The 22,952-nt window shown below is 39.8% G+C and overlaps 1 protein-coding gene across 1 annotated transcript in view; it reads right to left on the bottom strand.

Moving 5' to 3' along the window:
* Window positions 1-641: 641 nt before the first annotated feature.
* Window positions 642-22,952, bottom strand: part of FHDC1 (FH2 domain containing 1) — a 33,267-nt gene continuing 10,956 nt past the window's right edge. The window contains exons 4-11 of the mRNA XM_067297826.1: window positions 16,698-16,783; window positions 16,513-16,613; window positions 13,998-14,068; window positions 13,788-13,895; window positions 12,805-12,875; window positions 10,147-10,264; window positions 7,793-7,957; window positions 642-4,701 (exon numbers count right to left, since the gene is read on the bottom strand). Coding sequence (XP_067153927.1) covers window positions 2,656-4,701; window positions 7,793-7,957; window positions 10,147-10,264; window positions 12,805-12,875; window positions 13,788-13,895; window positions 13,998-14,068; window positions 16,513-16,613; window positions 16,698-16,783 — 2,766 coding nt within the window. The 3' untranslated portion in view covers window positions 642-2,655. The remainder of the gene's footprint in view (window positions 4,702-7,792; window positions 7,958-10,146; window positions 10,265-12,804; window positions 12,876-13,787; window positions 13,896-13,997; window positions 14,069-16,512; window positions 16,614-16,697; window positions 16,784-22,952) is intronic.

Raw genomic sequence — 22,952 nt, 5'->3', positions numbered from 1 at the left:
TTCAGATACTTGTACACGTTGATAAGATCTCCTCTCAGCCTTCTCTTCTCCAAGCTAAACAGGCCCAGCTCTCTCAGCCTTTCCTCATAAGAGAGATGCTCCAGTCCCCTAATCATCTTTGTGGCCCTTCGCTGGACTTGCTCCAGTAGTGCCACATCCCTCTTGTACTGGGGAGCCCAGAACTGGACGCAGTACTCCAGATGTGGCCTCACCAGGGCTGAGTAGAGGGGGAGAATCACCTCCCTCGACCTGCTGGCAACACTCTTCCTGATGCACCCCAGGAGACCATTGGCCTTCTTGGCCACAAGGGCACATTGCTGCCTCATGCTTAACTTGGTGTCCACCAGCACTCCCAGGTCCTTCTCAGCAGAGCTGCTTTCCAGCAGGTCAACCCCCAAGCCCTTCACATTCGACCCAAACCTGTGCAGGAAGTCCTGCCTCAGGAACGTTTGGAGGCTGAACAGCATGCCTTAGTATAAGAACAAACCCAGCATTTTAACTGCCCAAATTACTGCTGCAAAGACTCTCATTTTGGGGCTTTCCCATAGTCACCTACATCCAGATTCCAGCTGCTCGAGACCTCCAGGACCAAAGCCAAAACTACAACAGGAAAGAGAAGTATAAACCTCATACCCAGCAAATGGGAAGTTTATTAAACTACCAAGTTACTCCGAAATGTATAAATGTTCCATTAAATACATTGTTTTCTTTTACACAGATTTATAGAAATTTATTTACATATTCCAAACACATTTAAATTATTTTTCAAGCTTGCAACCAATAAAAGTTTTTTGTTTTTTTTTTAAAGAAAAAAGTCAATCACCTGCTCTTGCAGATGTGCATACACACAGATACAAATAGGGAGAAGGGAGACGCTTTTGTATTTAACCCACAAGGGAGGCAGTATCCAAAAGTTTGTAAGATTTAAAGCAAAAATTCACCCTTGCCTGGCAGTGGGTCATATAAATTCTCCCTGTGAGACAGACTCAAACAAGAGGCCCTATGTAATACTTTATGGTGTTTGGGTATGATGTCTGCATCAAGATTTGCTGGTACATAAGAAGAGCTAAGGGCCCATTGCCAAATTCAAGACACAAAGCTGGCTGTCCCTGATAGGAGCCCATGAGAAGCATGTGAGCAATTAAGTGGCTCATTCTCATTGAATTACGCACTCCTAGCACTGAGGGATAGAGCAGACAAGCAGATCTGTTACTAGTAAGTCAATACCACTTGTCCAAATAGATTTTCCTTTTATTTTTTTATTCTTAAATGAGGCCTCATTCATAAGTGAATAAAAAGGCAAATCTTTAAATAAGACATTTAGGAGAACAGTGATCAGTTCCCCCACCTACATACATTTCTCTTGGGAAGGTGCATAGCATGCTGAACAAGTTTTCCCTCATTCCCTGTACCTTACTCTGACAATGTTAAAATTTGTATCTGCAGGAAAAACAAGTGTTTTTATTTTGTAAAAAGCTTATCAAATACAAGTTTAATTCATCCTTTAGAGTCTTTAAACATTAAAAACCACATTTGAAGCAACCAAGGAGGTCCACAAAACATTGCCATGCGTAAGCTATGTGTTTCATGCTAAATATTCATGTTGACAAGGAGGAGAGGAGGAGGAGGAGGAGACAGGGAAACCGAGGGCTTGCTCAGAGCCACTGCAACATTCAAGTAATCTGGTAGTAGATAAACCAGTGGAAACATGGAATGGTAAGAAAGTGCTCTGCACTACATTGCAGCCTTCAAGAGTTGAACTGCAAACATCCTTGATATGTATCATAAATATATGGCACTTCTGTATGACGAAAAGCTGATTAGCTTGCTTGTGACTGAAACAAGTCAGATTAGGAGTGGTCATCATCCCAATGGTTACTGACAGCCCTTCCAACAGGCACAGTCTCCAGCCGTGCTACTCGATGCAGCACCAGTCATAACTACTTGTGCATGCAAGACAGCGCTGCCACATTCTTGGAAAAGAAACTTCCTGCCCAGCAGAAAATTTTCTCCAGACACACATACATTCATAAAACATGCTATAAATTCTGCAGTAAGGTTAAAGACAGCCACAAACAGCAAATGTCCCATTTCACTATTTTTTGGCTAGCAGTTCCCAGTCTGTCCAATTGCCAGCAATGGACTTTGCAACAGGCAAAAAGAGTTCCTGAATCTGAGGAATTAAGAGCAACAAAAAGCACAATCACTTAAGTTCATTTTTGATACTGTCCCACAGGATTCACTTTGACATCAAGAAAGGAACCAACCAGCATAAACGCTTGAGTCTTAGGAAGAATTTTATATACACAAAAACTGGCCTTAACCCACGTTTTCTGTCACAAAGCATTTCATCTTGCAGTTTAACTTCCTTAAAGTTCTTGGCTTTTGGTGACCTACCACATCACAAATGTGCAAACATGTGTTGCTACACTTGTATTCCATCACAGTAGCTTCAAATACATTCAAATTTATACAAAAGGATTGAGACCAGAACACAATTATAGTTGCCCTTTTCCAGTGGTGTGCGGTACTTTGATGAACACATGATGATGCTTACTAGCAATATTACTGTTTTAAGGTATTTCGTGATACAGACATCCAGTGCTTAAACAAGTGTTCACATTCCAAGACACAAAAAGCCCCTCTTCCAAACTGTTATTTCAGTAATGGCTTCAGTATTTTACCTATTGTGGTCCGGTTTGCATCTTTGAGTTTAAGAGAAGACTTCTCCACTGTACCCTGTTCCTTTGACGCAGGCTCCACTTTAGTGCTGACAGTATCTCCTTGAAGGATACCTCTTCCAACAACCCTGGCACTACTTGCTCTCTTTAACATACTCCCACTGTTTTCCTTTGGATTCGGATCATCCGAAGTCACTGCTGGCTTTGTTTTTGGCAGCCTCTGGGACACAGACCTTGTGATGGGTGGAGGTCTGGACGAGCTGGATAGATCCACTTTTGCACGCTTTGAAGAAGAAGCCACTGTGTTCCTTGCAAAGTTTGGGACAGAGGATGGTGCCTTGGGAGCACTGACTGTGGCAACCTTGGTGTCATCTGTGGGGGTCTGGGGTTTTACAGTGGAGCGACACATCTTTGTTTCATCTGTCTTTGATTTGACAGTACTCCTGACAGGTTTAGAGCTTGGCTTCTTCAGAGAGAATCTGTCCCTCTCAAAATGGGCACTGCTTGAGGTGAAAGTCCCCCTTTGCAACTTTGGCTCCTCTACTGATACGCTATGCCTGTAAGGGCTTCTTGGCAGTGTATCTGTTGTGCCTCGGACAGAGCTGCGCCGTGACAGTCGAGTTTCCACAGTACTAGTTTCACGAAGTGCCGGCTTGGCTTCCGGCTTTTTCACACTGCTTGGTGCTTTGTTTGACCGGGAAATAGGCACTACTTTCCTCATACTTTCATTCTCAGAGGCGTTCAAAGTTCTTATGGGTCTAGAAGGAGCTGTGTGGCTAGGGCGAGTGCCACTAGATTTTGAGGAACTTGGAGATCTATCTTTTAGAGAGTTTCTCTTTGGTCCTACTGCGTCTTTGCTTTTTAAGGACTTTTCTTTAGAGAGGGTGTGCTTGCTATTGGCATCATCCTTATCGTTTGCAGAAGTGTGAAGAGACAGATCCTTCACAGAAGCAGAATTCAAGTTTGAGAAGAGTGTTCTAGCCCCATACTGAGCATCATTCATAGAAGAGTGTGCTTTGCCAGTTTTGTTCTTTATTTCATTGCCTGTTGATTTAAAATCATTTCCTTCTGAAGAATCCAATGTCAAAGAACAGTCAGTGGTAGTATCTGACACATAGAGCATCGGCCCATCTTCTCTACTTCCGGAAACACTTGTATCCATAGACATGGGACTGCTGCTGCTGGGCTCTGAAGCTTCACTCTTGCAACCCACTGCCTTGGCTCTATGGTCACGGGCCTCTTTGGAAGTTCTGCAAGCTGGAGGCAGGTCATCATCAGCTGTGCTGAGGGAATGCAAGCTTAGATCATCTAGGGTCTCCAAGTCTGTTCCACCAGCATCCTCTAAATAAATTAAAGGTGTGTCTTCTGCAGGCTTTGTGCCTTGAATATCGAACTTACGTAATCCTTTAACAAGTTCGTGCTCCTCGATTGCAAGGGCCAGAGCACTTATATCTGGGGACTCCTCGCAAGACACATTGGAAGCACGCACGCTGTAGTCAGTGCTCCTCTGTGAATAACGGGCACCAGGACCAGTCAAGACACCAAAGCGATTGGACTGAGCTGGAGGCAACTGTAGTAGGTCACCACTTTTCACTTTGGTTTCAGACTGTTGGTGTAAGTGCAAGGTATTTAAATTGAGATCTCTACTTTCTTTGGATTCAGGCCAGGCTACACCGGGTCTTGCTTGTCGGGTGTTTGCACGGGGGAGGCTGTTAAACTTGTTTGGATCCTCATCCTTTGAGATCTCCAGGAAACTCTGCAGTTCCCTGTCTGCAGTAATCCCTAGAGAAAGTCGAGATCGTCTGGAATTGGGGTTTCTGTATGAAGGACTTTGAGGTCTCTGCTGCAAGAAGGGAAGAAATTCTTCAAGTCCTTTTTTGGCCAACATCTCTACATCATTTTCACTGCTGCTTCGCCCAAAGCTCCCAAGCTCTCCAGCTGCCCAGGATCGACGCTTCTCCTCCAGCTCCTTTCGTCTTTGCAGATGATGAAGCTCCTGGATCTCTCGTTCTCTATTTTCCTAATGAGGAAAAGCGTAAATACATGTTTCAGAGGACAGTGTCCTATGCATGAAAACAATCTTACATAAATCTTTCTTTCCCATTTTTTCCTACCAAGCTTAGTTCCCTCCACCATCCCTCCCCACAATATACACACACACAGAATCACCATGGCAACTATACATTCTGCAACTGTTAACCATATGGAAAGCAGTTCCCTGCATAACTAATATAGCAGGCATGTAAGTCTGGTCAGCATAAGCAGCACTGAAAAATATGCACAAGTCCTCGCAGAGACCAAGAACATGACCTGTCAAACACAACTAGATTTCAAGTCCACTCACCAGAGTTCCTGCAATAAGATGGAGAGTTTCAAGTCTCTCCCCACAAAGTTTAAAATGAGCAGTTTTATCTGGTGAGTAAACGTCTACTGAATATTACATTCATCCTTTAAGACAAACCTGCTTGATGAGCATACAGCCAATGTGATCATTCCACCCTCCATTATTGCAATAATTGCAACTGTTCCTTAGCAAGTTGAGCTTCTACAGGGAGATACTTACCTCCGATTCAAGCATAATAGATTGGAAATTTTAGGAAAAGACATTACTTAATCGGATATGAAAGTAAATAACAAAAGTTTGCACAATGCCTCATGAACAGTTTGACATCAGCTGACACCTCTCAAGGACCATTAATCGATACCTCATTCAAATTTTGGATCTCTTATTCGTTGTTGGCTTCAAAAATTGGCAACTACTCCATAGAAGTTGCCCAGGGCAGGCTGAGATTTTGGCAGCTGAGCTGAGGGGTTTTGATTCAGAAAGCCATAGAAAGAGATAGTTTGTGTTTGAAAAACAACACAGTAACACGTTTCTACTAAAATCATTGGCAGTGAATTACTAAGAACATCAACATTTTAACTGTCACCTCTAGGCTTCAGATTTAATCTAGCTGAACCTTCAGTTGAACTTTTCAGGTTATTTTCTGAAATGCAGAACCTGGTTTTCTAGAATCAGTACAGCTGCAGCAAAAGAAAGAAGGGGAGGGGCTAGTCTTGACAGAGGATTCAGAAATTACATAATTTTCCTACAGTGTTAAATCTGTTCTCAGCAAGCCTATATGACACACTAAAAAAAAAAACAAAAAAAACCACCCACACACCCACATTTGTCTGAAGCTTTGTGTAGTTGGATCTTTCCATTGTTGTGACAACAGAAGAGCTGCACAACTAGAAGTCGTCTCCTGAAAGCTTTCAGTAAACAAAACAGCCTAACGCCAATGCTCTTTTTGATGAATGAGTTAATCTATACCTCTTAGGGTGGATTTTAGACTACATGGGGCTGTGAAAGATAAGATGCATTAGAGACCTCCGGAACTTGGAAAAGAAGAAGAAAAATCTCACATTTCAGGAAAAAATTTCTGTGGCATGGAGGTTTTTTTTTTTTTTTTTTCTTCACAAGAATGGAACTACAGAATGTATTCTTGCCAAATGCTGAAGCTCAACTTTAAATATCCCTCTGTAAAAAGAACCGGTTAAAAATAGTTGTAGATATTACTAATCACCATAGTAGAGACTGAACATTCTAACCTCACTCAAAACATGTTTCTGGAGATGTTATTCAAAGGAAAAATCTATTTTAAATACACATGGACATGCTCAAAAATTGCAAAAAATTATGTTTAAATATTTGAATTATATGCACATCACCATTGTGGTATAGTAGTCGTTATCTTTTTAGACTGCTGGCTGTCGACACGTTATATTCATTTGTCACAACTGCAATCTTTATTTTGAATTGTTCTGTTAATTTTGTGGGGACAGAGGTTAATCCATAAGAAGTATGTAATAAGAAAAAGTCTTTAATATTAGCAAATGAGAGATTAATTTATGATTTTTAGAGTGTGACTCCTTACTACAGAGAAAGGAAGGAAGATGTCCACTGGACTTCAGAGTAACAGCTGAATATAAATAAATAATTGAACATATACTTAATATATGCACAAAGTCACCTCTCATTACAATATTTGCAATAGTTATCACCATTTGGTTTCATCTGTTTGCATAACTTTCACATACATGCATACCTACATGCTGTCTTGGGTGGAAAAGGTTAGGTAAGCTAATGGCACAAAGACCGTGCTACCTGAATATCCTGTTAGCCTGCTACAAACCAACATTGTTCTTCCCCCTTTACTGAGCTAAAGCTTTTATATAAAGTGCTGTCAAATGTAGAAGGCAGAAAATAAAGAAATTTGTGGGTCCATCTAAGTCATACTATTTATAAAGGCCTTAAAATTATTTGTAATGATAGGCAGACTTTCCTGAACCTAAATTGTAGCTGATGCTGAAAGCACTCCTTGCCTATGCTCATCTCCAACACTACACTTTTTGAATTATTTGGGGCCAATTCAGGATATTTAGTAAAAAAGCAGTCACACTAGTGATGAGGTATCTTTGTACTGTAGGCCTGTTATCTTTTGTGAGTTTTTAACCCACAAAAAGGATTTGAAAGAACAAAGTGGAAAACACAGTCCTTATTTTATTTGACAAAAAGCATCTAGTCACGGAACAAAAGGGCATTACAGAGCCCCAGCTACTGCTGTTTCAGACTGGTACGTCCATGCAGTGTGTTGCCTCACTGCTAGGTCTTTCCGCTGACCTAATATTACTGGCTCAGGGCCTGAGCAGTCACCTCTAATCAGGAAATCTCTGCAATCTGTGTGTCTGCTCAGCTTACCAATCACCAACCAGAAGATGCTTCCCTGAGAAGGAGGAGGAAGCAGCAGCCCACTTGCAAGTGAGACTAGAGGTTGCCCTGACATACTGTCTCAATGGTCTAGTTGGCCTGCAGCAGAAGATGCAGAGTAGAGAAAGAGTTGATGACTGGACAGTGAGATTGCATACCGGGCTGGGCGGAAAGACCATTTCACATCTGGCTTATGGCAAGAAATGTCTGTAGGAGAGCAGCTTGTTATAGCCCATTTTAGCAAATATCACAGCTGGTAAAATGTCCCATAAGCAGAAAAAAAAAACTTAATTCCAATGTGAGCCAATATTTATTTCAAATAAATATTTCAAATAAATAGAAACTCATTCACTGCTCTTACCTTAACAGCCTTGTCGAACCTTATGCAGAAGTCCCTAAATATCTGGAAACATTCATCCAACTTCATAGTTTCTTTGTCTTCACAGAAAAAGTCAATGAGAGCATTCCCCTCCTTCTGTAATTCTCGTTTCTGGTGTTCAAGCTCTTTTAGATGTCTTATAGCAAACTGCAGGAAAACATATACGGCATGAACCAGACAGATAACTTAAAGACATAGCAGATCTTATATATTTTAGGAAGCAATGAAATTCATGTTCCAGCCTAGGAGCTGTTACAGAACCCAGGACATTAAGACTTTGAAGGCAGAAGGAGTTCTTGTCATTTCAGAAAGTGAGTGAGTTAAGAAGGTCAGGGGAAATGGATGAATCAAAATTTAAATTCTAGTGACTGGGATACAAACTGGGAAGAAATTCAAAACTTGAACAGACTTAGAATTTTAATTCTTAGATGAGTAAAATCAAAGACCGTACTAGGACACTTGGGAGACCCTTGAAAGCTCCACGTGCCTTATTCTCCCATTTTTCTTTGCAACTTTCAACTAAGCTTAAATGAATTAATTTCTTTTCCCAAAAAACATGTGGATAAATTCATGGATATACATAACACAATCAACTCCTTCCTCAGTCTACCCTAGACCATGACAAAGGCGGCTTTCATGCCAGACAGGTAAGAAAATGCTGAAAATATATATTAAAACATCCAAAAATGTTCCCATAAAGTAGTACTTTGAATCATAAGTGCAGAGCTACACAGAGAGGGCTGGAGTAGATTGGTGAAAAAAGATTCAAGAGGAAGAGAGTTAGGCCGTGATTAGACTTTCAGCAGCACAACTGCTTAAAAAAGTTGCAGCAATTGCCTATCTCCCCCATTTGCATGCCCAGCCATTCACTCCTATCCTTGCACTATCCCACATCTCAGAACACATCTGGCTGAAAATAACCTGGAGAGAAGAGTTACTTTCCAGACAAATCTGTTCTCTGATGCTGTCTAACCCATGGACACCCAAATACTTTTGCCACCACAGCACAAGGGTGGGAAAAGGCAGTTGGAGGCACCGACGATCATTTAAGCCAACCCTGCTGCCAGGAATTTACTTGTCAAATTATGCCAGTAGGGTAGGAATAAATCTTTACCTGTTAGCCAATTAAAAATAAAAAGCTGGATTAAAGATAAACTGAGATAAACTGGTCAATAGACAAAACACATGGAAAACTAGTTCCTCCCACATATATCAGTAATGTATTCATAAGGATGAGATAATGAAAGCTGACTTTTAATCAGCTTAGTTATCACTTGTAATTTAAAAACAAAAACCGGAAGTGTTTATGTAAGGTATGTCTTTGTAAAATGATCTTTTCCCCAACATTTCTTTTGGAATGTGGCCTAAACAAGGTTGTAGTGTTACATAAAACCATCTATTAAGTTAAAAAAAATCCCAAACATGTTAAAACATAACACTAAAGAGTCTGGATGCAATGGATAAAAGCCAATAATTCAGAGTGAATGAGGACAGCTATTTCAGTCTTAGCCCACCCCTTTCTTCATCAGCTTCACATCTGAAAAACTGCAGGGACTATTAACTACATTTGCAAATTGAAAAACAGGGCAGGTGAAGTTCCAGATCAACACCTGCTTTCTTACTTTTAATAATTATCTATAGAGTGAAACAGAAAAATCATTTAATTGAAGTATTATACATATTTCTCCAGACATCACCACATACTCAGAAAACACTAAGAACGCTGCTTCAAAGTTAAGTGCTATATACATTCATATCTATAAAAGTTGCTGGAATACTAAAAAAGAAAAGGAGAACCCACCCAGCAGTAATAATACAAAATAACACACTCTTAAAATAATATACTCTGTGCTAAGGGTAAATTAGTACAGAAAACAGTCCCTTAACGTACAAGTCTCAAACAATACCTCTTCAGTCACCCAACAATCAGGATTTATATGCATAGCATAGTCTCAGCTAAAACTGACATGCACTAGTGTAACATCACAGCTGCCCAAAATATAGCATCTGCATGTTAAGTACAAAACCAGAGACCAATCCAAATAATCTTGTATTTTAACTACTGGTCTTCATCAGTCATTTCACAGACATTAAATATGCTTGCCTAACAGCCCTCAGGCAATGTACACTCAATATCCCTCCCTGTAAAAACACAGTCCTTCCAACACTCTTACTTGACAAACAGCATATAGTTGAAACACTTTTGTACCACTGATAGGGTAGACATATTAACACAATGCTTCTGTTTATTAACATGTCCACACATATTACATCCAGCTGAGGAATGCTCCTGTATTCAGGTGACAGTAACACATTAGCACTGATATCCTACAAACCTGGAGAAAGCTTTCCATCTGGTGAAAGAGTTTGGCATCCCGACGAATACTGTCTTTAACAGATCTTGCCTTGAAAGACAGTGAGTGGAGTTCTGCTTCTATATTATCAACGGATAACCTAAAAAATAGCATATACAGAAAATGCTTATTGAGGGGAAGGAGTTACCCACAGGTTAGCGACAATATGCTTCAGAAATGGATGCTTAACATGAGGTGCGAGCTGGCTATCAAACAAGACCTGCCTGTTCAGGAAATCTTTCCAGAGTAGAAACTGGAAGTTAGCAGAGAGATAAGCATATTTCTCCTTATTTGCAACCTGAAAAGATTCCCATGGGGTGAGGTTTCACAATTAACTCAAGCCAGTCCTACTCAGCCTTACCATGAAAAAGGGCGATGCCATCTTGTCTCTGACTGGCTGTTCCTTTTCTTTCCTCAGTGCCTGTGCTAGCAATCATTTTCTAAATGTCAGCCGTATCTGGGAACTGAAAACTAACCCAGCAAAAGGAAAAAACAATTTGCCTCCAGATGGATCATTTGCTTGGTCCAGCTCAAGTATAAGAGCTAGCACAAAAGGGAGTCAGAAGAGGCAGTCAGCTAGGACTGCCCATTTCAGCAGTAGCATTCAGCACTGCAAAACCGCACGCTACATTCTTCTAAGCAGTCACAGCAATGCAGGCCACCCAGTCTCAACCCTGCAGTTATAACATTTCATCCTTCTACTACATATCAGCAGCAGAGCTCCTGTTTTTAGGCAGAGATAACTCGGCAAACCTAACACCACAGCAAATAGCTCTGATCTGATGGAGTCTAAGCTTTATCCTGGGAGACTCATATTCCATATGACAGCAGCTCCAACTCTCACCCCTCAGTCACCTCAAGAGTAAATGCTTCAATACAGATGGCATTTCCTTCACAGGAAGGACTGATCTTTGACTAGGAATTAAAGTATTTCAGTCTCCAAAATGGTAAAAATTAACGACTGCACACACTCTCCTACCTAAGACCATCTCACCAGTAGCATGACTTCAAAACAGTAAAGCTGAAGAATTTGCAGCAGAAGTGCATGTGGCCAAGGATGGTGGCAGGGTGTATGTTTGCCAGTGAACACACAAATGAATATAATGTATGCTGTTCTTTGTCTGCTTATTTCATCTCTGAAGTTAACTCCCTGTTCTGGGCAGATCATAGATGTTTTTGCAAATGAGGAAAGCAGCAGATGATATAGGCTATATTTTTCTGCCCGCTAAGGAGGAGGATGATGGACTACAGGAAAAGAAGGCAGGGTGATAAAAATAAAGAGCATAACAGTAGTTGTTCTAACATGCTCTAATCGGGAAAATTTATGAGCAACTTGTACATGGCAGTTTTCTCTAATAAAGATCTTCCTCATGCCCAACAGTAAGACAGGTATTTCGTTTTGTTTCATTTTTCCCTTTAACCATGCTTAGAAGGTTATGTTGTAAACTCAGTAGGTGTAGAAAACAGTCTCTTTCCTACAAAATTTCAAAATAGAGAGTACACTGCCCATATAGATTTCAGCCTGAATTACAACAGATTTTCAGTGTTAACAAACGTGATCAAAGAACAAAGTGGCTATAAAAAACATCACAAGACTAAAGCTTCTGCCTGTTACCCTGCTGTTTGCCAGGGGGCTTGGATGCTGAGGGAAGCTGCATAGGCAGACTGCCAAGGAGTTGTGTGGGTTGGATGGCAGTGTCCCACAGGTGGTCCATCAAAAATGTTCTGATTAACTCCATGACCACTCCTTCGCTCAGAAGATTTCAGTCCTTTGCAGACATTACTTAATCCTGCATCAGATCTAGGAGATTGGATCCATTTTACAGCATGGAAAAGAATGTAAATAGATTGCCCAGAGCTCAAGAGCAAGGAAGTAGCAGAACTGGGATTAGAACTGCAGGATCACTAGCTTCCAGTTCAGTGCTTCAGACTGCACCCTCTCACAAGAGCAAGTACAGTTATCAAGGTATAAGCCAGGTTCTGTTTAAAATTATGCAGCTGGAGACCTTAAGATGAAAACAACACAGAGCTCCAAACCCCTGAGATTTTCCATTTGGCTGAATAAACATACCAAAACCATATTCATTCAGAGGATGCAGAAGTGCTCAGGTGACAAGTTCACCTGACACAGAATGTTGAAGTCCACTATTTTGAATGGCTCATAATATAATATCCAGAATAGAGAAGCGCTACAAGTGAGGTGCTCTCCAAGACAAAAACAGAGAAGCAAACCAAATATCAAGAAACATCTAACAGAGCCCAGGTCAGCACCTGTATCTGGTACCAGGTTTGGAAAAAGCATTGTAGCCAGCTCAGATATAGCTGAAAAATGTTTTAAGGAAAACAAGTAACATGCTTTTAGTTTGACCTCTTAAAAGTAACATATATGTTCATCTAGTCGGCAGAAGTAAAACTACAAAAAAACCTATGGAGATCATGTCATAAAAAACCTCATACCTGAAGGCACATTGCAGGCATACCTCTGCTAGCAAATGGAAATGAAGCCCTCAAAGCTACAATAAACATTTGCAACAATCTCAGGTTTCGTGCCAAGACTTCTGTGAATGAGCTACATAGCTTCACAAATAAGAAACTTCCAAATCATAGTCCAACTGTAAGATCTCAGTTTTCCTGGCTTACCTGGCAGCATCATGAACATCCTTAATTTTTTCTGAAAAGTTGAGAAGAGAAGCATCTTTCTTCTGGGCTTCCTGAAACAAACAGGGAAAAAAAAAACAAAAAAACAAAACAAACACAACCCATTAACATTCTATTACCGTGATAAAGTACCTAAAAGTCAAGCAGTTCTAAAGCTTTTGAGAGGGCACTTAAAAGTTTCTCTCTTACACTGTTTTTCTTTCAGTTCAATCCTGACAACTGAGAGGAGACGCCCCCTTTAAATAAAGGCAGGGATCAGAACTAGAAACTTTAAACAACAGCTTCCATTTTGCAGTGCACAACAATGGCCGCTTCTGCCAGTGAAAAAAGCCGCAGATATTAATAGGGAAGGTTAGGGAAAGAACAATTTACTGGTGGCCATTGTTTGAGCAGATACAGTGTCTCCCACCCAAACATCAGTTAATACCCCATTGTTAGCTGACTGGAAATCTGTTAAGCCAGTTTGTACACAGATAACCAAAGTCACATATGGAAGCATTTAAATCCTCTCCCTTCTTAAATCAAGAAGACTGAAGGGAAGGAAAAAATTAACTCCAAAAATCTGCATCAGCTTTAAAAATACATGTCAATCACCAAGGGAGGCGGGGAAAGAAGAAAAAAAAAAAGCTGCCTGGGAGATTCAACAGGAAGATTAAAAGAAATTTTTTCAAAAGAAGCCACTTCTATGGTAGAAGCATTCAGGACAGTAATGGGAAAGCTACAATGAAGACAACAGATGAAGGGAATCTTTCCCATCATACAAAAAAGCTAAGTTTTCCATGGGTTTCTGGATAGGATGACCAGACATAGGAAAACTGGTGAATTTTGTGGCACGAGAGGAAAAAAGATTAGAATCAAAGCCTTAAAAAGCCTCTTTTTCTGAGGCACATGGTTCCTTCTATCACCAGTCATCTTCAGTTCTAGACTTATATCAGTTCCTTTTCAGCAAAACAGTTTTTATATACCAGAGCAACAAAATGCAGCAGGCTCATCCCAGGTTTGTTTGCTTTTGTGTCCGCCAGCTTGAGCAGTGATGACAGTTTAAATCCAACAGCATTGCCAGCATAACCTCCCTAAAAAGGAACAAGCAAACAGCTAAGGCACATGACATCAATGGACTGTGATACCAATAATGAAGTTTGGTCAGTCAGCCCTCCATTTTGGATGTCACTTACCTCATTCATAATATTCCCGGCCTGAAGGACCAAGTGCAATATGGAATGCAGTTCCTCACAAGTCATTAACTCTGTAAGGAACAGAAAATTGCTGTCCAACACTTGTTTGTTTAGAAACATACACACAGTCAGCTACCAAACTCCATTTCACTTCAAGCCTTTAGAGGTGAAGATTTTTATTTTAACAGGAAATTACAATAAACTGAAAGGCCACGGGGAAAAAAATGGTACTATATAATTCAAAGTCACAAGCACAGCTGGCAAACCTCAAGTGTATGTTCAGACTTTAGCTTAGCAAGCGTAGTATCTCCAAGGCAACTGCCAGTAACTCACAAAACATTTGGAGCCTAATCCTGCAATGCTGAAAGTGTCTCATGCAAGTGGTTAAGCATCCTCACTACGTACTAATTCCAGTGTGAAGCAAGTGTTCTGCACCTGGCAGGATCCATTTGCCATCTTTCAGGATTGGGCTATTTAACAATAACTTTTATAGGGAGATTTAGCCATCAGGCCTGAAAAGATATCAGGTAATGTTTAAATTTTCCTTGCTTATCCCACTCCCTCCATGAATCACCATTTTATTTCTATATAGTCACCAACTCAGAGTGGCATTTATTTTATCTCAGTCACATCATAGATAATTTAGCACTAAATTATATTTGGTGTGATGCAAAGAGTTAAATGGAATAAAGTTGCCTTTTAAAGCTTTTTCACCACAGAAGCCTGTTTCCTACATAATCTGTTTTTGCAAAAAGCCCAGCAATATTTTATCTGAATTCATACACCTTTTCAGTCAGCCATTCATGAATACAAAACAATGCATGTGCTTAGAAGTTACAAGGACGAGTACCTTAGAAATAAGATATAGAAAGGTAGAACTGTAAAGAGTTAATAAATTAGCATTAACACAAATGCTAAATTAGCACAAATGGCACTGCATACTAAATAACTGCAAATTTGCAAGCCCCCATATGGCAAGAAAAATAACACAAGTTGCTTTTAATGTAAGGTACCGTATTCTACAAAATAAAAATAATAAAAGGTGGATTCCTTAAAATGTTATTTATTGCAGCATAAATACTTCTAAAATTATTTTGCTTCAAAGTCCACATTCTATAATTTACTCTGAATTTAACTGCCAAACACAATACAGTAATCTATCATTTTGAAAGTAGACAGCCCTTGTGCCTTTGGATTTCAGTATTACCGGCCTAAAAACTTTTAACTAATTAAATAGCCTTTCATCTAACCAGCTACAGATGAGGAAGCAAGGAGGAAGAAAGAGGAGAGAATACAAAAGCGAATACCAGATTTCACAAAGCCAAGAAGAGAAGGCAACATCTAAAGATTTTGCACAGTAAGAGGCTGCTCAGCATCACTATGATACACATCCATTTGCAGGCTAGATGAGGATCCATCACGGTATTTAGACCATCCTAACCCTTAGTGATTACGAGTGTTAGAATTTAAGTAAATATTCTCTTAGCTTAATTACAAGGAAAGAAACCTGGGAGAATGGAAAAGAGAAGTAGACATAATTCCTCAACAACTTGAGGCAATCAACAAACCCTTAAGTGAAAAGACCAAATAGAGACCAGCACACAACACAAGTGGACTGAAAACAGGGAGGTTCAGTCCATCTGATTTGCATGACTGGCCTGATGCAGGACCTGGAGACAAAAGCATCTCCTCTGGAGGCAATGAACTCATAGTTCAACATAGTTGAATATTCTTACTACTGTGCCCTTTTACCCCACTGGAAGCAGTCTAGACAGTGCTCCAGTAGCTGGTCATAAAATTTACCAGTATGAAATGAGAGTTTTCATACTGAGAAACAGTACAAATAGTCACTGAAGGGATTTGAAAAGGTCAGCATTAATATTTAAATGAAATTAGAAAATTAATTATTTTCCTGCAGAGCAGAAGACACCAGATTACTTTAGGAATAGCCAGCTGAAGTGTTTCAAAGGTTGTGCAATGTAGAGAACAGGCATTCAAGAAAAACAGAAGGCAAAGGAATGACAATAGAACTAGTTTCTACAATACAGATTTTAGCCCACTAATACTGCCACCTCAAAAGGTAACCAGATAGAGAGAAATTTGGAAACTACACAGTGATTTTCTCCATCGATATTTGAAAGGGTGAGTAAAGCAGCATAACAAACTGATTGAATAAGAGTCGCAGCGATGCATGAATGAGCAAACTCTACTCAAAAGACAAAGATTCGTCCTAATTTGGCCATGGCCACCTTTGCTTTTGTCAGTCTTGGCTACACAGTTTGGAGGCTTTGGTCATGAATTTATTGCCAGTGTGTCCAAAGCCTCTAGGTTTCTGATGGTGGAAGCAAAGCACAGATTCACCAGGCACACCCTGATGGCATTTGTCAGAGGGGAGTTAGCTTCCTTTTAATAGCTACTAGGTACCTGAAATTCAAGCTCTAGCCTTCATAATGCAGACTAATTAACATGCTAACAAAAACAAGAGTATTATGCATGTCCCAACATGTTTAATTACCTTTTGTTGCCCGTCTTATAATTTTCATGTCATCTTGCAGTGAAGCACAGGAGGGTGAGAACTCCCTCTCTAGCACCATGGCTTCAATCCTAAGAGCATAGCTGGAGCACACAAACAAACAGGCTTAGAATGAGAGCCAAAACAGAATGTTTTTCATGAACAGAATAAACCTATTATCTCCTTACTTTGGCACCTGGATGAGTAAATACATGAAGGAATCGGCTTGAGACAGTTTTGATACATCTCCATCAAAAGCTTTAAATTTCTTCACCTAGAAAAGAGAAAAAGACATTAGCAAAGAACTTTATCAAAGCTCAGGATTAACCTGACTTTGGAAGGAAACATCTTCCAAAGCAGTCAATTTAACAGGAGGAATTAGAGAGGCCACTCAGTGACTGACTGAATGGCTTCGCTGCCCAAGCTTCTGTAATCTGCACACACCCCAGGCAAAAGAAAATAAAACTAGCAATGTCACCATTTCTCCCAAAAACCTAGCAAGGCACCACAGCATAAAAGTATGGTGCCATCATCATCCTGTACCTCCTCCGCTTCCCCAACTAGTCCCTCATGCTCACACTCCTTCAGTGTAAAAAACTGCCCTCATCACTATGTTTAGAACACCACTGTTCCAGTTTTCCTGGGAGAATTAGCTGTTTTCTCTCCAATTGCTCCATTTGGCATTCTCTAGCTGAATTTTTTTGTCTGACACGAAATAGCTGCTTAGGTGATGATCAGAAAAATGATCCTTGACTCTTCAACAAGTGTGGTATACTGAGGGTACAGCCTAAAATCAACTGTGTTCAGCATTTCATAGGACTGTCTAGGCTTCTTTGGCACAATGTCACTAAGGTTTAAGTTACATTTTTCCAGAAACTTGCTTCAACTGTTTCCTTCAAAACTCTTGTAAGGAGTAAAACTTCATGATCTTGAGTTTGCATTTTTTCATTCATATGAAATACTTTAAAGAAAAATGCACGGTTGCATTTTCAAGTTATTTATGGTCAGTACTGTGAGAACACCATTTACATGTAAAGGAAACATCACTGCATTCATTTTGTCTATCTCCCTTCCCAGCTCCATTAAAATCCATATATTTGCATGATCTGGAAGCCACTGATCTGCCCACATACCTACTATTTATTTATATTGAAAAACTGGAAAATACATGCACATATGTTTAAACATAACTGGAATTTCTTCCACATTTTCCAATACAGCAATCATGTCCAAAAGCAGAACCCACTCCAAGTATACTATTTCTTCGTTCCACCACCAATTTCACATACAGTATCACTTGTACATTTCCCCAAACATGGATTTACCCACTAGTCCATCATCCTTTCCTTCTACATTATACTTAAAGCCCATTCATAACCACATTTACACAGCTAGTGTTCAGTTTTAGAAAGCATGCTAAGCTATCCTGGAAAGAGACACGCCATAGCAGGGCATCAGCAATTTTCAGGCTGCCATGATTTACCAAGACATCCACAAGCTTTTCAAAACATCAGGCTCCAAATTAATCACTTAAGTTATTTTTCTGTTTTCACAGTAAAAAATGTAATATTGATTTATAGTGGAAGACAATATAGGCTTTGCTAAGTTAGGAACTGAAAATAAATGCTGAACTAGCAGAAAAAAAGGAGTCTTAACAGCTTTGTTCTGCTTTATTCCCATTCTTTCTCCATACTATAAAAAAATAGAAGTGTTGAGAGCACATTTTAAGAAAGAAAGAAATCAAAAAGTGCAGATTAAACCCAGAATAACAAAACTTTCCAGATTTTAAAAATAAAACATTTTAAGTTGAAGAAAATTCAAAATTAAAGATTTATATTCTGTTTTCAAATTAAAAAAAAAGATTTATGACAAAGAAAGAGAATTCTAATTAACAGAGCAATTTTTATTCAGGCTATCTAACTCCATTTCTTAACCCCCCATTTAACTCAAGATATTCGGACAAAAGCTCCATATAAAGACAAACTTCATGCCCACTTATTTGAGGCCTGAGAAAACTCCTAATTTACAGAGTCATCCAAGAACTCTGCCAACAAAAGACAGGAAAGACCAGACCTGACATTCCTGATATTTCTAAGGTGCTAAACAAGCAAGAAACAAAACAAAATAAACACTTTTTCCCCACATCATGAAGTGGGGGGGTGGGAGATATCTACTATCTTAGTCTTTGCAGGTGGTTCCTTTAACCCAGCTTCCAAAAAATGGTCATCTACAACCTAAAAAACAAGTATTGCAAATTCTTCAGTCTTATTCTAGTATGTTGCAAATCTCAAAGTTTGCCTGAAAAGGATACAGGTAATTCAGATTTTAAGAAAAACAAAAAAACTAAAAAAAAGCCCAACAAAAAAACCCCAAAACAAAATCCCCAAACCACAGAAAATTACAGGAAGGTGCAATTTTAAGATTTAAATGCACAAAAAGTAAACAACAAGAGCTGAGATGTTCATAGGCATATTAATTTATTCATACTGCGTGTGCTATGTTTAAATATGCTTTTGACAGTAAGTAGTAATTGTTGATATCTATGTGGAATGTTAACACTGCCAAGTGATCTTTGTTTCCTGACTGCTGAACTTCTCAAAGCATTTTATAGACACTAGATGAAATCCTCTTTCTTCTGCCCTATTATATCAGGAACAACGTCCAGAGTGGTACAAGGGAGTACTAAATCCCAGAAATCATCCAGGCAGGAGTTTCCCTACTCAAGCACTACAGAAGCCATTCACCAAGCTGCCTTCTGACAGATAAGCTGGGGTGGGGATGTCACAGTGCAAATATTTTGGGCAGTAAAGTCTGCCGAAAAGACAGCCTGTGTAATCAGCTATAAGATATAAAGCAGTGCTCACAGCAGCCTCGTAACACCTTTTCCAGCCCATGCCATCCATCTTAGCCCCCACCATCTTTGCCCTAGATGTTTGAAACTGCACCTTTATGAGGAGCAGCAAAGACTCTAACAAGTCCCTATGTGCCTAACAAGCCCCCCAAGTTCCTAACAAGTCCCAGCGTCCAAGAAAGGCGAACAATAATGACCCACGCCACAAGTACACAAAACAGAAACACAGAAGAGTTATAAGGTCCTTTTATCCTTTAATTCAGCACTGCATAGCCTTATTCTCCATATATGTCTAAGGCTTTTAGATTGGAGACCGAATCTCCTATTAACTTGATCTTAAAATTGTAAATAGTCTGGGGAATAGCTCAGGTAGAGTTAAGATAACAGTTTGCTGTATGTTCCCTCCTTATTACAAATTTCATAATTGAAGAAGACCAGCCATCCCATCACGAAGCAGAAAAAGAAGTTATATGACTTAATTCACACTACCTGTAAACTGAAATAACGGCTTCTGAATCCCAAAGCTAAAACCTCCTCGGCCACACTCTGGCTAGCCGCCCATCGGTGCTCCAAGCGAGGCTACTCAAACGCCCACGAAGCCTCTTCTCTCTGCAGCCACATTGCCTAATGCTCCGCAAAGAGAGCCCAGATTCCCCCACAGCTTCTGGAAGTGGGAATCTAACTAAAACATCAAACACAGCTAATAAGAACTGCTAAGAAACTATGCAGACTGCCAACGAAGTTCGCTATTAATCACGTTAACAGATATAGTTGGTAGGTTTATAATTAGTTTGAGAACACAAAAGAGCTAAGAAATGGGGTTTATTTTTAAATCACAATGAGTAACTGGCCTTGACTGCCTCTATCCAGGCACAATAAAATAATTTTGCACAACAGTATACAACGACATAACAAGATACGGCTGCGTAACGTATACATGCAAGGAAGCATAATTACATTGTAGGCTCAGTTCCGTATTACTCAAATTGGGCATAGAGCTACTAATATAATTTTTCACTATATCTGTATATGGAATATATATTTGCAATGTCCATGCATGCCCATGCACACAAAATCAGATTTTAGATACAAGAGGTTCTCACATATGTAATTTGGTTTCATTTTTAAAACAGTTATGAAACAGAGAAAGCCTGATCTTTTATTTGATTTGTGAACAATTGGAGTAGATATGCCTGTTGTAAATATATCATTATTTCTCACAGACAGGAAAGCTACTACATTCCTGCCACTCAATTTCTCAGATATTTTCAAGGTACCAGTAGCACTTTTTTTACAATTAGTTGAATTTTACTTTATGGCATAAAAGAGAGATGTTGCACTCCTAAATGGAAATCCAGGACTTTTGAAGAAGAATGTAAATCAATATACCTCTCATCCTCATATGTGCCTATAATACAGTATTTCCTCACATTCAAATCAAATAATCCCTACATTACAAATAAATAAATATAGCCAAGTACAGTAGACCAGAAAAGTAAACCCCCCAAATGCATCACAGTGGCATTCAAATACAAGGGCTCATGGGAAGGCAGCTAATGTATTAGGTAAGGAGACACCACGGGGCACATGCCTGGGGAGTGGCAAACCTCTGTCAGCAGACAATGAGAAAAGGAGAAAAAAGACGTAGCTAACATAAGGGTTGAAAAAAGGAAGCAGGAGATGAAAGCTATGAAGGATGGTCCGCCCTATACAGCACTGGAAGAAGAACAGAAAGGACAGTAATACATGAATGTGGTTTGAAAAGCATAAGGCTGACAGACAGAAACAATTCCAGTAAAGCAGGGGAAAGATCACCGGGTTTTAGAGTACAAAAGCAAAGGACAGGCTTGAGACACTATAAAGGAGGTAAGACAATATGTTGATAACCTGGGCGTGCATGTGTGTGGGTGAGCTGATTAGCAGTATGATATGCGTCCTTCTGTATATATTCAAAGTACAAATTCTGGCTATTCTAGATCACTAAATACTGGACTCTCTCAACCTTTACCAGTCTGGGCCTGCTGAACAGTGCAATGATGTGCACTGATGTGCACATAAAAGCAGCTAAAAGATTCTCCTCTGCTTTAGTCAGGATGCCAGAAATCACATCTGTCAGACATTTTAACAGGGCATAGTTAAGAAACACAGCTAGGAATCTTCTCAGAAGCGATATAGCAGAAAGGGGCCATTGCTTCAGTCAAGACAAAGGTTCCCTGGACAAGAAATGGGCTGAAACAGGAAAAAGCTGAGATTCCAAATCTGCATTTCATCCTCTTACAAAACTGCTATGCTCAGTAAGGGACAAACAGCAATACTTCTAAAGACAGCTTACACAAAAGACAGCTTACACAAAATTACCAATCTTACTTCTTGAACATTTCAAAAAATTTTTATACTTTTTCTTGAACCTTTTTACCAATGTAGTTACCCTGGTACCACACCCACAACCCTGAACAAAACACTGCATGGAACCTCACAGCAAGCTCCAGGTTTGCCAGCTTCAAAAACTTACCAGTTTTCAAATTAAACATTTGAAAATACCCAAACATTTGCAGTTTGACAAAAAACTTCACAACAGTGCCAATATTTCAATAATGCTCTTATTTACAGTTTGACAAAATCATCCAGCAAAGTGCCAGTGTTTGCCATTTATGCACAAGAATCCCTACAGCTTTCAGTTACCAGCTAGAAAATTCGTAGTGCTGACACCTGTTTCTGCATGTGAATAAAGTTGCCACAATATAATACTAAAACAAGAAAGAACAATTTTAAAGACAACAGATGCTCAATTTATTTGTCAGCCTGAGCATTTAGCTTCCTTTGTCAAAAAGCTGTACCATCTCAAAGACACTGGAATATCCATTTTGAGATAATACCCATTTGAGATAATATGGCCTGAAATGATGTAAAATGTGTCACAGATGTCAAACTGGTGACTAGGGAAACATTGAGGTAACGTGGCTATATATCACCACACTTCTAGAACATGATAAGATTAGAGTATAAAGCCAGTGTTTATTCGCGCTAGATAAACTGTAAAGGTTGTTGGTCAAAATGAAGAAATGTGACAGTCCAGAGTCACCCTGTCTATAGCTATGACCAGCAATGGTGCTCCTCCCTCCCTCCTTTTGCTTTTCCAGACTTCTGTGTGAAGGAAAGAGCGGAAGACATCTCCAAAGACACAGCTACTGGAGCACATACCTGATGGGAGGCCCTCACTCCAACTTGCAAGACAACTGGGAAATGTGATTGTAAATAGCTGAGCTGCTAAATGAAGAGTTTACAAAGGGGAACGGCAGAAGCCCACCCACAGCTACACCAGGACAAACAGAGCTGGTAACTCAGTAACAATGATCTTTTCAGGATCTGACTGCCTAAGTCTCTACCCAGAGTTTTTCTGAACGCCTACAGCAACCAAGCAGGTCTATACCATGGGAAGTATCTACGGAGAATGGCTCTCGATAGCAATCCCTTGCTGAGAACAGGTGGGACACTGTGCAGGGACAGGCCAGCAGCAGGATGCCGCAACACCTTTCCAAAGCTGTGTCACACGGTATGACCACCAGAACAAAAAGACATTGGAAGCTATTAA

The sequence above is a fragment of the Apteryx mantelli genome, chromosome 5, assembly GCF_036417845.1.
Source record: "Apteryx mantelli isolate bAptMan1 chromosome 5, bAptMan1.hap1, whole genome shotgun sequence".
Taxonomy (NCBI): Eukaryota; Metazoa; Chordata; class Aves; order Apterygiformes; family Apterygidae; genus Apteryx; species Apteryx mantelli.
This window is presented reverse-complemented; position numbering and strand designations above follow the sequence as displayed.